The following is a 13,368-nucleotide window of genomic DNA, read 5'->3' as shown; positions in this document are numbered from 1 at the left end:
AAAGCATTCTGAATTGTCTTCAGCTCTGATTAATTCAATTCAAATCAGTTTTATTTGTATAGCGCCAATTCATAACAGGAGTGATCTCAGATCTATTTTGAGCAGACACTTTTCAAAATAAAGCAGGTCTACACCGTACTTCTTACAAAATTATTTACAGAGACCCAATAGTTCCCACCATGAGCAAGCACTTGGCTCTGCCTCTGTCTTCTTCACAGCAACAGCGACCAAGGGTCATGGGTATTGTAGTATTTAGGGCCACACTGCTAATCATAACATAAACCTATAGTATCATTACATAATGTGGGAGATTCCTTTTCTTCTATGCCTGGGAACATGGATGTGAACATTATTGGACGAAAATGTTTTTAGATTGTGGAAAAATACCTCTTGTCTTGTCTGACTCACAATTGAATTTTATAGTTTTCGATACTCTACAGAGACATTTCAGTACTACCAAAGACTACAAAAGAAGTGTTCATTTTAAACACCTAGCCCTACAGACAATCATTCCAGCATCAAAGATCCATATCCGCATCTTAACTAAAGCCCCTTCTCTGAAGTTTAGAGTATACCATAGTCATCTAGAAAGACAGTGGCTGACATCAAGTATCATGCTGCCAATGTGTTAAACTGAAGTGGAGACGACAGCAATCTCCTCACTGTTTGATCCCCTTCCAGTGAAGTGTCTGATTCTTTGCATCATCTCTGTCTGATGAGCTCTTGCACACTGTAAAGCTGAGACTGTATCACCGCTCCCTCAAAGTCATGTCAGCCGTCAATTAATGTTAGCTGCTAACCCTGAGTGCGGCGCCCTGTGATTAATGTTTAAATGGAACTAAGGCCCTGTAATTGTGCTAATTGATTTTTCAGAGAGGCATAAAATGGAGAGGACAGTGTCTTTGGTGCGCGGGGCAGCTCCCAGAGACTGCTAATCAACCATTAAACACCTCTCTGCTCAGAAGTGTGCAGCAGTTAACTCTAAGTCCCCGAGGCTAGCTGGAGATGACTAGCATGCCAGCTCGGATTTCATCTACTATTTCCTCTGCTATCAATTCCCCCTGATGGACTCTGCAGCCTCCATGAAAGCCCTTGCCAGGACTTAGAGGACAGGCTGTGGAAATGAACAGAGCCTGTCAACGTATGGCTGTTAAGTTGTAATTGAACAGCTCAATCTGCCGTGTCGCCCATTCCTTGATTTTATGCCATTTCTTCAGACAGACAGCCATTTGCTGAAGGGAGGCCTTTAATGAAGTAGAGAAACCTTAATGTGGCTCGAGCTTCAAATTCTGCTCTATGATGATTAGGGAAGGCCTCTCCCTTGGCCACCGAGTGCAGGAGCCGGCAAGCTAACTGCTCAACCACAAAGCGATTGTAATGCCCGGGCCGTCGGCGGCCCACGCGCTCAGAGTTATTGGGGGATTTGAATGAAATCAATGAAATTTCGTTTGTGTCTTCCAGAGCCAGCCATTTCTCCGCTGCCCATCACTCCATCCCAAATTGGATTACCATGGGAGACAAGACCTCCGGGACATGCGGGAAGACCGGAGCTAGAGAGAGGATGATGACATGTCTCGGGGGATAACAGCGGATGGGAGAGAGAACAGAGAGGAGAGGTAAATCCAGGAAGGGAGGGATGTCTGCCTGTGACAATGCTGGATTTATGTTGAAAGGAGTCTGTGGAAGCTTCCAAAGAACCACAAATCATCTTGCTCTCTGTGTGTGTGGTGTGTCACTCCGACTCTTAACTCAAACGCAGGACGCGTGAACACAAACTCATACACACGGTAAATTGATTCCTCTAAAAAATAGTCTTTTATCAGCTATTTTCAAAAGGCTTCTCCGAGGGTTTATGTTCCTTTTTATATCGTCTCCCCCCTTTTCCTCTTCCTCTCTCACTTTTCAAAGAGTAGTCATTTCAAGCCCATACTGGCTTGTGTGCCACATATTCTTCTTTTTGCTTCTTTATTCATCAAAGGCTGGTGAGAGGGAGGCACTGCTGTACTTTATGTGCCGCCGAAGCTTGTTGTTAGCTCGGAGGACAGAAAGAGGAATGAAAGGGCTGTGGAACATTTACCGTGCATTTGAAAAAGCTTGTGTGTGCAAGTGTTTGTGTACTTGATGTGTGTGTATGCATGTCCGTTAGTGACCTCACCAGCTGCTGCCTGCTAATCATGGTGCACCTGCGTTTTTGGCTGATAAAATCCCTTTGTCCTATAGGTCCCTTTTAAATCCACCACTCACAGATGCTGTCTCCCATTGGCCGAGGCCCGGATTTTGCATTTTGAAAGCGGCATTAAACTGTGTGCGTTTGTGTGTGTGTGTTCACTTCTCTCTCTCTCTATGTAGGAAGGGCATTGTAATGGGGCCATGGAAGATGCAGCTGCTGACACTGTGAGCCTGGAGGGGTTGGGTAGGGGAGATGGGGGGGTGGGAGGGGGTTATCACCTGATTCTTCACTTTTGATTAGAATAATTAAGCACCTGTTGGGCTAATCCATCACAAATACATGGACAACGGTGGCGGGTGACGGGAGGGAAAATTGCACAGGGATTGGCTCGCACTGTAAATGTTTTTGATTAGGGAATAGCCGCAAAGCAGTTTAGCTAATGCTGTGGATGGGGAGCTGGATAGAGGCAGAGGCTGGCTTAGTGGCTTTGCTAGCCCGAGCAGACGGGACGTGCCAGGGGTTTGAGCCAGTGTTGGAGAGGGGAGGGGCAGGGAGGTAGGGTTGAGGGGTGAGGGGGGATTTACTCTGTCTCACGCACACAATCTATCTCACAGGGCTTATCTTTATCCATAGCCTCTGCAGGGTTTCATCTGATGTTGGCACAGGTGAAGAGAGAGAGCTGGAAGTAGGAAGAGAAAATGAAAGGAGAGATCTTAGATCGATTTGAAAGTGAGAGGAGAGGAGAGGAGAGGAGAGGAGAGGAGAGGAGAGGAGAGAACTGAGATCAGCTAAGAAGGAAGATGGATATCCAGGGAGATTTTGCAAGGAACAGATAAAGCACGGAGTCAGGGAGACAACACAGGGTCTTTGAGGGAGAAAGAGGCGGCGTATAGCTCAGTGACAGACCCGGGGATTAAGAAGCGCAAACTGACCGACCAAGCAAGTGAGAAACCGAGATATAACACAGCTAAGAGAGAGAGAGATTGAGTCAGAGGGGTCTTTGTGCTAGATGTTTGGGATGTTCTTTATTCCCTGGCGTTGGCCCAATCCTCACTCCCTGATCGGGCAGGGCAGCTTTGAACCTGGGGCTTTTGGAAAGAGCAGCAGGCTCCCAGGGCGACACATGGCCATAACAAAGAGCTGGGCAAAACGCCCGCTAAGTCACAAAAGCCCTGTCCCTTAGGTCATCGGCAGAATTCAGCATGTGCCACCCCTTCTCTGCCAATCAGCATGCCAGGACCTCAGCGTTAATAACCTCAATCATAAGGTTCTTATATTAAAGCCCCCTGTTTTATTCCTGTGCTCAAACACGGAGGGAGGCTGATATTCGGCTAATTGTTTATTACTGGGAGACGACTGACACTCTCAACACATGCAAGTCCACCCCATGCTATCCGTCATATTCACAGAGAACCAGTTTAAAGCTGCACCTACTCATAGTTCCCCCTTTTTAGCGCCTTTTAGCACATTATTTTGTTTTTTGCCAAATCAACTTTATACGCTTTTAACAGATGAATGTTGTGTTTACAGCTTGTTGTGCTGACCCCAAGAGGCCAAAAACCTCAGGACTTTAAAATAGGATTTCAGACATTATGCCAACTTGGGTTCAGCCATATACCGATGTAATTGCTGAGATTTCTTGCTGAGCCTCTATGAACACGACGGAAGAAGCCCCAGTCAGACAGGTTGTAAACAAGCCAAGTGTTAAGAAACATTGTCTAGAGAAGGGCTGCAACTAAAGAAATCTTTTTTATTATTGAATAACCTGACAGTATTTGATTATGAAATGTTAAAACATGGCAAAAAAATGGCACTCTCATGGGCCACAAGGGGGGCAATATCTTGAATTTGCTTAACAGTCTAAAAATTTAAAAACATTGGAGCCAGTTGGAACCAAGCATTTCTGCCTATCTATATATGAGAGTCCTTGAAAAATACTTTGGCTAACATCTCATACTCCTCTTTCCCCATCAGACTTCTTTTTGTTGATGTTGCAGTGTTCCAACAGAAGTAATCGGAATGATGGCCAAAAAAAAGAAAATATGACTCAAGTTGTAATAAACTGGAGTTATCCTTTAAATCACAAGTGTAATCACGGCACATGACTGACAAAGCTGTCCCTTTTCTGAATTGTATTTCTGATCAGGCACACTGATGGTCATCCACGTGAACTGTGCACACAGCAACATTCATAAACCCTGTGACTGTGGTTGTCATTCTGTCTCTGTCTAAAAGTGTATAAGCAGGGCACAGTAAATATGGTGTTGATTCCCCTGGCGCTGCTCCAGAGGGCAGGCAGTGTTTCAGAGGATCTTCACTAAACATGCTTTGAACTATGGGTAAAATAACTGCTTTTGAGCACAGGAAAGACACACAGAGTTGAGGAAAAACAGGAAACTCCACATAAATCTTGACAAGTTACCTCTAGTTTACCCCATTAAAAGTTATCACTGCTGATAAAGTTCAAAACTGAATTGTTTTGCCAATGTCTGCTGATGTGTCTTTGAAGAGAAAAATGAGTGTACTTGAGAATCCAGCCAAAGAGCAGTAACTCAAAACTGTTTGTAAATGCCAAATCATACAAATCCAGTTTATTCTTCTTAGCCTTTTGAGCTCTCTGACCAACTACCACCATAAATTATATGCAGCACACTTAAGCCAAAAAACACAACATTGCTAAATTTGCTTTGCTTGATGTCTAGAGGTCTTAACAACATTAAACCTGCTGCGTTTCCTAAATGAGTACGAAAAAGTCAGATTTACACCAGCTTTTCTGCTTTGTGTATTTTCGTTGGAGGGTCTGTGTGAAGCGTCAGGGTTTGTAAGTGCTGCTATTAACTGGGAGGCTCAGTCCTGCCAAGTCAAACAGCAGTGCCAGTCAAGTGCGAGCAATAATCAAATCATCATTCGCTGAAAATAATCGGCTTCTCCCAGAAGTATGAGAACCCTGGTATGTCTCTGATTCTGAGCTGGACAACACAACAAATGTTCCTAATAGACTTCTGTCATTCCAGATGACTTCATGTTAGTGGAGTCCTAGGAGAGGAGCCAGAGCATAGTATAAAGAGAGCCAAGACACAGCCAGTGACCAAAAGTGAGTTCTTTGTATGGTAAAAATTGAAAAGCTGCAAAATTGTATTCTTTTTATTATAGAGTACCAGTAACATTCAAAAAGTGTTTGTTTCTTGGAACACTTTTGGACTTTCATAATTAGGGTTAGCTTTAACATTTGTTTCATCTAATCTCTTGCTAAGTTCTACTCATTGTCATCAGGTATTCAGTTCATTTTTCATGGTAATTGGTCTCTATGTAGCTGTGGGCTAAAGAAAACATTTCCAGCTGACGTGGGAAGAGAAAAGCAAACCAAATTATACCGCTCATGAAGGTTGTGCTAATAATCCTTTTCTCTTTGTACTCTCTCGTCACTCACACGCTCTCCGGTTCTCTCTCAACCCACTTCTAAATTTCTTTACACCACTGGTTCTCAGACTTTGGGGCGGAGAGTGTCCAGATCCCAACAAACCAAATGCGGGATAAAGAGTGTGTTTGTGTTGAACAATGTGGGACACGTTACCAATGCTAAGAGTTAGTCTAAAATGTTGATATAATGTTTTACAATAAACATTTCTATTCTGACCCTTAGCCCATAACATCTCTAAGCTTTGCCCTCTGGTTGATTTAGTAGCACACAATAGACTGTTCAGGTTAAGGCAGGTTTTAGTATATTTTATCTACAATTATAAGCAGTTTCCCAGTAGGTCTGTGTATTGGAATTTATAATGCAATACATATCATGATACTTGGGTTAGGATTCAATATATTCTAACAGTGGGAACCCCTTGCTCTTTAGCAAAGTCCCTGTAACATCCAACATCATAGCCCTCAGTTTACTGGTTGGGGGTTTAAACACAAGTGTGTTTTTGAGAATCACATAATAACAAAATATCACGATGAGCGCAGGCATATCGATATTTTACCAGTCTTTTTTTGTAGCTGCAATTCCTTTTACTAATGATACTTTACATCACATTCCATTGTATAAAAACCAGATTTTAGAAATGTGTCTGTCCTGCATTGATTTGACTTTTGATAGACATCGTCTCAATATGTGATATGACAGGTAGGGCGTAGATGACCAGTTTACTGATGCTATCCTGCTGACCTTCATTTCACTAAAATTCAACATGGATCCTCTTATATGAGTTGCTTCCCCTGTCATTGCTAATGACTGATACAAATTGTGGGGTGTGAACTTTTTTCGGCCTCTGAATGGGGGCTAACGTCACATCGGCTCATGTGAGCAAACACCAGGCCAACTGGTTTAATCCAAATTTCATATGTCATTAATACCTTAATGCGATAATGCTCTACAGCCTATTATGATTGAATTGCTAGTCATGCATAATAATGAAGTCTGAGACAGTTTGTAAAGGGAATGTTGTAATATTACTTGCTGCAAGAAGTTCCATGTATATAACAGTATTCTAAATTCCCCATCTTTACTCGTCTTTTGTACTGAATACAGCTAAACTGGAAGAGACTTTCATTCGTTGGCATCATGCGTCAGCATATTCAGTGCTAACTGCTGCCAGACAAGGCCCGCACTTTATTCTGACACCTAGAAAAATTGTGCCTTTATCATCATTTCTTACACCTGTAAAGTCTGTGAAGGGAAGCTGCCGCTTTTGACCAAACCAGCTGGAGAGCTGCATGGGAACAAAAAAGGGATGTCATTTCTATCAGAGATGGCATCCTTCACTTCAGCTTTACCAACACTGACATGTTGTGAGAGGTTTAAACAGGACGACCCTACCTCACGAAGCTGACGCACTGTCAGAGATAAAGCTAGCTCTCCTGACACGTCTTGTGAAAGACAAGAGAAACAAACAAAGAAACAAAGAGCCGGGCCCTGCCGCACCTTCATCCATCAAGCCTTCGCACATTGTTTTACTCTCGCTGAAGGGCTTCAGTTTCCAGGATTGGTTTTCCTTTCACCTAGCCCACATCTGTCATCTTTACAGAAAAGCACATTTACACAATCAGCGGCGATTCGTCCCGTGAAACAAACAATGAGAGGTTACATAAAACAGAGAAGGAGATTGTGCTGTCATATACACAGAAAATACATCACAGAAACAGCACACATCTTTGCTTGTAAGAAACCTGCATCATATTTTCTGGTTGATTTGATATAAATGCCCACTTTCAGAGTTTCCTCTCATTACTACAGCCACTCTGCCAATCATCCAGAGTGACAGCAAACTTGAGACCCCATTCTCCGGTCAAGAGCTGCCATGTAATTCGACCCATTACCTGAGGACTATGTCTCATAACACAGCAGACATCAGAAGGTCTTTAATGTTTCCCCCACAGAGGGTGATGCAGTTTTCCTGGTGAAATACAGAGATAGCCTTCCAGGACACTATGTTTTGTATGAACTAAATTAACTGCTTTGCCTCTTTGGGGTGACAGCTTGATTGGCCAACTCCTTCTCTGAGTCACTCCAGTTGAGAGGTGTTAGCACCCTCAAGGCTTTGCAATCAGACTTTATTCTCTTGTCCTTCAGGGAAGTCCCACAGAGGGCCCCTCTTGATTAAAGCTCCACTGTGACTGACTCATACAATCTGAGTCCTGCCGGCTTCACAACAGCTGGAATTGCTCAGTTACTCAGCCCTCTTTCCCAATGTCGAGTAAAGTTCCGCTGTGTGTGTGTGTGTGTGTGTGTGTGTGTGTGTGTGTGTGTGTGTGTGTGTGTACACGTACACATGAGTGACAGCTAACCTTAGGAACCAGGACATGGGTATATATTAAACAACCTTTTCTAGCTTGTTGGATTTCAAGCCTGTGGGGACAGCTTCGGTCTGCCCCAAAGAGTATCCTGCCAAACCCCCACAATATTGTATTTGCCCAGGTCAAGGCCAGGTGCAGTCAATCACCTGCTACCTGAGGCACCGAGCAGAGACGTCACCGCATGTGACACCTTTTCTCCATAGCAGATTGTGTTTGAGTAATACTGGCTGAGATGCATTAGCTCATGTGGATGTCTTTGATTTTTTTCTGTCAAAGCAGGGTGTAAGGTGGGAGGGGAAAATTGAAAAATTGCTGTCATCACACTCGTGGAGGTGTGACACCACTAAATCAGCCCCGCCCCCATTGTTCCTGTCATGTATGATATATCCCCCGGTGATTCGTGTGGGGCCGATTATCACATGATACATTGCGGCTCTTATTTCAATCTTTCTGCATCAAAGGCGTTTCCAAATGTCGCCCGGGGTCATGCTTTGCTCTTCTGCCTTCTGCACTGACCTCAGAACAGCCTCGGGATGCTCAACAGATGATACATCTCTAGAGACAACGGCACATGCAAGATGTTGCCCTGAACATGTGCAAAGAAATTTTAAGTGGCAATATTTGTTTATTAACAATGGATCACATTAATACTTGTACAGTATGTGTGCTCAATATCTACAAAATCCAACAGATTAAAGCTGCTATAATAAATATTTTTCTCTTTAAAAATGGGTCAAATGAATATGTGTAATGTAAAACAAGTTACTCAGAGATGTAGAATTATCAACTGTCTTTGCACATCTGGACACTCTAATTGAGACAGCAGTTACATGATGATGGGCTTGCTGTGGCTCCCGAAAAACACTGCCATCTCCCCGCTTTTAAAAACTCCTATTCTAACCTCCACAGGAACATTCAAGTATAAGGTTACACATTCCCTATGTATGTTTGATTGGGTATGGTTATACCCATGTGTATATTTGTTGTTTGTAAAGCACTTTGGATCTCCGTGTCAAAAAGTTTACTTATCTTGTAGCCAGTTGTCTCTTGGGCTTTTAAATTGGTGGGCTTTAGAAAGCAGTTAAGCTAACATAATGCTAACTTCAACATTACTTTTTAATCACACCTTAAAAAATATTAAATTGAAAAGTAATTTATAGTGATTTACTAACTAGGTACTTTTTTTACTTTGGTTTCTCAAATGGTAATTTTCACTTTTACTCAAGTCATTACTTATGGGAGTAAATGTACTTTTACTTGAGTATAGATTTTCAGTTCTCCATCCGCCACTGTGGTTTTGGTTTTCCAATCCAAATGTACTGTTTTGGTTCACTCATCTACTCCCATCAACCCCATTTCCAGCAATAGCACGCAGCTGTTCTCGGAGAAAAAGCTCTCATAAACCCACTGTGGGTTACTCTATCTATCCACTCATAGCAACTTAAATGGTGATCAGTGTTGTGTTTACAGCTGGTCTCTGCTGTCCGAAGGTGGCAAAAAAAGTATGTTAATTGAGCTTTAGGGCGTTTGAGTCTTCCTGTGAATTTACTGCAGGGATTAAACAACCAAATCAAGCCATCTGCTTTTAGTTACTCCAGTCAAGTCATTCTTAAATCCCCCTTTTCAGAGTGTGCATTTTTATGTATGGGTTGTAGTAAGCTCCATATTAATGGTGTCTTTGGTAAAGAACAAAAAGGGATACAATTATTTTTTCTGTGGGTTGTAAGAGCAGGAGGTGGAAACACTGAGTGTTAGAATAACTACCTGTGAGCTACTGTGACAAGACCTGCCTTCCACTTGTCTAACCATTAGTCATGATAAAGCAAAGCACCCAGCTAAGTGTTCATGAAAAAACCCGCTCCAAATATGTACTGACAGCAAGTACAGCAAATACACAGGAGCCATAAAATAAAATGGGTGATGTGAGATGAGCAACATACTCCAACAGCTAGAAGGAGAAGCCACTGAATAGGCAGTGAAAGTCATGTTTGTGTGTAGCACTATCTGTGCTGAATGGAGACACTAGAGACACCACCAGGGCCCCCACCCCGCTAATTTACATTGTGAAAGGGCAACATACACAAGCTGTACAAAATGTGTTTGAGTGAGAAACTTAATCCACCGTAGAATTTTAATTCAATCTTTATGTAGAGAGGATTATAGTATTTCCAAGGGGGCACAATGAATAATCTCGCTGCTGAAAAACGCTGAATTGGAGAGAATATAAATGTTATTGATCCTAGAGGGGAATGTGGTGATCAAGGCGGCAAAGAATAGAGGTGTGGGCTGGGGAGAATTGGATATTTTAAGTGAGAATGTGATAAAGGATCTAAATTAAAGTAAAAAGGAGCTAAACCTAAATTTCTTCTGAAATGGCTTTTTATGTATTGGAAGATTTAAAAGGAATAAAGAAAAGGCTGCGTTTTTACCACTTCTCTTGTTATATCTGTTGACTCCCAAGCTATACTGGTTCAATTGCGAATCAGAGGCTGGGGGAAAAAAACAGCTCCTCAAATGCCAGATAAAATAAAGAGTGAAAGCGAGGGAAAGGCCTCAGATGTGAAAGCCCAAGGGCTTATCTGAGGATAGTCATGGAGCGTTGCGCACAGAAACGTGATGCACAGAGCTGACACAATAGGCCATTCAGTGTCACAAAGGGCCGCTCTAGTCTAGATTATGTATTTCTATCTCAACCTTCGGTAGCGTTCCACCCCTCTGAACAAGCCCCCTGTTTACAGGGGAAGATGTCAGTCACTCCTCTGTAGGCAGCCCTGCATATGGCCTGACTGTAAAAAGACAGTAGAAATGACTAAAGAGTGGCTACGGAGAAGCCCGGTTTTTGATTAAACTGGTGCTTGGAGCAGTGTTTCAAAGGGGTCAGACCTCTCTCAGAAAGATGCATTACAGAGACTTCAATCAGGGCAAACCTTGGGGTGGTAGTGGGCCTCTGCCATTGTGATATTTGAACCATTTTCTGCATGTCCCTTTATTTGATTTTCCAGCTGCAAACACTAATTTATTAGGACAGACTTTGTTGAATATGGAACAGGACTTTGAGTTATGAACCCTAAGTGCCAATGGTCATCAAGGGAAATGCAAACACAGAGAGGGGAAACAAAGAATATGGGTTCCCTCATACTCAAGACACTAAACATCCACCCCCACCAGCCTGGAGATACCAGTGTCAATCAACACAGTGCACAATTACAATCAAATGTGCTATCTATGGGACATGTGACCCTTGGTCTATTTTTACAGTGGCAAGAGGGATGACAGCACTGAGGGAAAAGAAATGTGTGTATACATTCTCTCACATCAAAGCCCAGGCCATACTATCCTGTGCTGTGGTATGCATCTTAAGCTACCTAGCATACCTTGATAATGCCCAGCAGCGTGATCCTTTATTCTGTTTTTTGTGTAAACACAGGGGCCAAGTATTGGTCAGATATAGATAGCCTTTGTTCATTGTTATTCCACTGCTTCATGTAAGGCTTTACTGTACACAAAGACAGGAAGGGTAACCTCCAGAATGGACCTGTTTACAGTCAACATAATGACACAAGAAAACCTGCGTCGTCTTCTGCAGACATGTGGAAAGTAAAAGCACCAAAATCTAAAAACATCTAAACATCTCATGGCTCTTAAAACAAAAAAAAAAAATGATGTAGTTGACAAGAAAGACAAATTATCACACTTGGTAATACTTTGGTAAAAGTACATTACCATATCATATTTTCTGTTACTATTCCTTAAAACCCTTTTCCATTTTAGTTAGTATTAATCAGTTAATTAAAGGTCCAGTGTGTAGCATTTATGAAGTTCTATTGGCAGTAATGGAATATAATAGTTATGTTTTTATTAGTGTATAATCACCTGAATATAGGAATCGTTGTTTCTTTGTTACCTTAGAATTAGCTATTTTTATCTATAGAGGGAGCTCTTCTATGAAGTCCGCCATTTTCATGTTTCTACAGTAGCAGTAGGAAAGGACAAATCAAACACTGGCTCTAGATAGGGCCTTTGCGTTTTTCACCACAGTTTCTCCTAGTTTCAAGCAGTATTCAGTGGTTGCAATCTGCAACTTCACCACTAAAGGCCACTAAATCCTACACACTGGACCTTTAAATTTGGGCCCCTAAGGGTCTGGGTCCCTGGGGCAATTGCCTGCTTTGTCTGGTAGGTAATTCAACTGTGCATCTTATGCTTCTTCAACCATCTTACCTAGCAGCTGCACTCCCCGTGTCAGACCGTAAACATCAATGAGGGCCCAGAGGGGCTCAGCTGTGCGGACTCCGCTGAAGAACAGCATGGGACTGGACTCGTTAATGCGGTAGAAGACTCTGCCCTTCTTGTCAACCCAAAAGGCGATAACGTTGCCTTCGTTGGCAAACTCCTCAGGCAGGGCCTTGGCCCAGAAGCCGCTCTGGGACACCAGGTCGGGGCAGGCGTACTTGGGCAGGTTTTCCGGGTTTATCCTGGAGGGGTCTTTGGAGGTGAAGCCCAGACGTAGAGCCCCGCTCCAGCAGCACTGTTTTTTAGTAATCTGAAAAGAAGAGAACCAAATGTGGTTCTATTGGTATTATTTCGAAAATATTTTGTTATTTCCCAGAAATGTGATATAAATAGAGCAGCCATTTGACATGAGGCTGTAAATCACCCAAAACTCTCGGCACTGAAATGAAAACGAGTCAAATATGATGCAGGAGTTAACAGCGGGGTGGAGTCTTTGTCGAGAGACCACACATTTTAAATGTAAACCTAAGATAAAAAAGTACAATAGTTTGACAGTTTAAAAGCTCCCAGTCTTTTAGGAGCTCAACTGCTCCATCCTGACATAAAATACCTTGAGGCGGACTTGCTCATACAGCGCTATGGGCCTGTTGCAGAAGGTGATGGCATTGCAGAAACTGGCCTGCCTCTTGACTGTCTTCTGGGCAAGGTCCATGACGATTTGGGATCCCTTGGCATTTGGATGGAAGAGAAGTGGGCTCATGGGAAGGGTCCCACCAATGCTGCCGCACTGGATAGGCAGGCACCTCTTGGGTTTGTGGTGACATCGGTGTGACGTGGACGGGAACGGGCCGCCGAGGGAGTCTGAGGTAGATAGAGAGACAGAGAGAGATGAGCTGCACTGTGAAACAAAAATGTCTTAATTAGGAGCAGGAGGTTGGGTTTATTCGCTGTAATTAGTGTCTGATGTTTTTGTTTCAAATCTGATGAAACGTTTTGCATCACAGAAAATAACATCAGATATTGCTGCATAATCTAAGATTTCTGAGGTCTTGTACTTGGGTTCTTTGTTGATTATTTGTGAGCAATGGAGCAATAAGCTAATCAGCCATAATCACATTGGGCCCTGCAGGGTGAAAAGCAAATCTCCATGCAAGGTCAAGAATGCAACACATGTC

General features: G+C 42.9%; 1 protein-coding gene across 1 annotated transcript in view; it reads right to left on the bottom strand.

The window, feature by feature from the left end:
• Positions 1–13,368, bottom strand: part of neurl1aa (neuralized E3 ubiquitin protein ligase 1Aa) — a 48,070-nt gene that overhangs the window by 20,108 nt on the left and 14,594 nt on the right. Inside the window, exons 2-3 of the mRNA XM_051386123.1 lie at positions 12,804–13,054; positions 12,182–12,503 (exon numbers count right to left, since the gene is read on the bottom strand). Coding sequence (XP_051242083.1) covers positions 12,182–12,503; positions 12,804–13,054 — 573 coding nt within the window. The remainder of the gene's footprint in view (positions 1–12,181; positions 12,504–12,803; positions 13,055–13,368) is intronic.

Source organism: Dicentrarchus labrax, unplaced genomic scaffold (assembly GCF_905237075.1).
Source record: "Dicentrarchus labrax unplaced genomic scaffold, dlabrax2021, whole genome shotgun sequence".
Lineage (NCBI taxonomy): Eukaryota > Metazoa > Chordata > Actinopteri > Moronidae > Dicentrarchus > Dicentrarchus labrax.
Note: the sequence above shows the minus strand (reverse complement) of the source record. Positions and strands in the feature narration are given on the sequence as shown.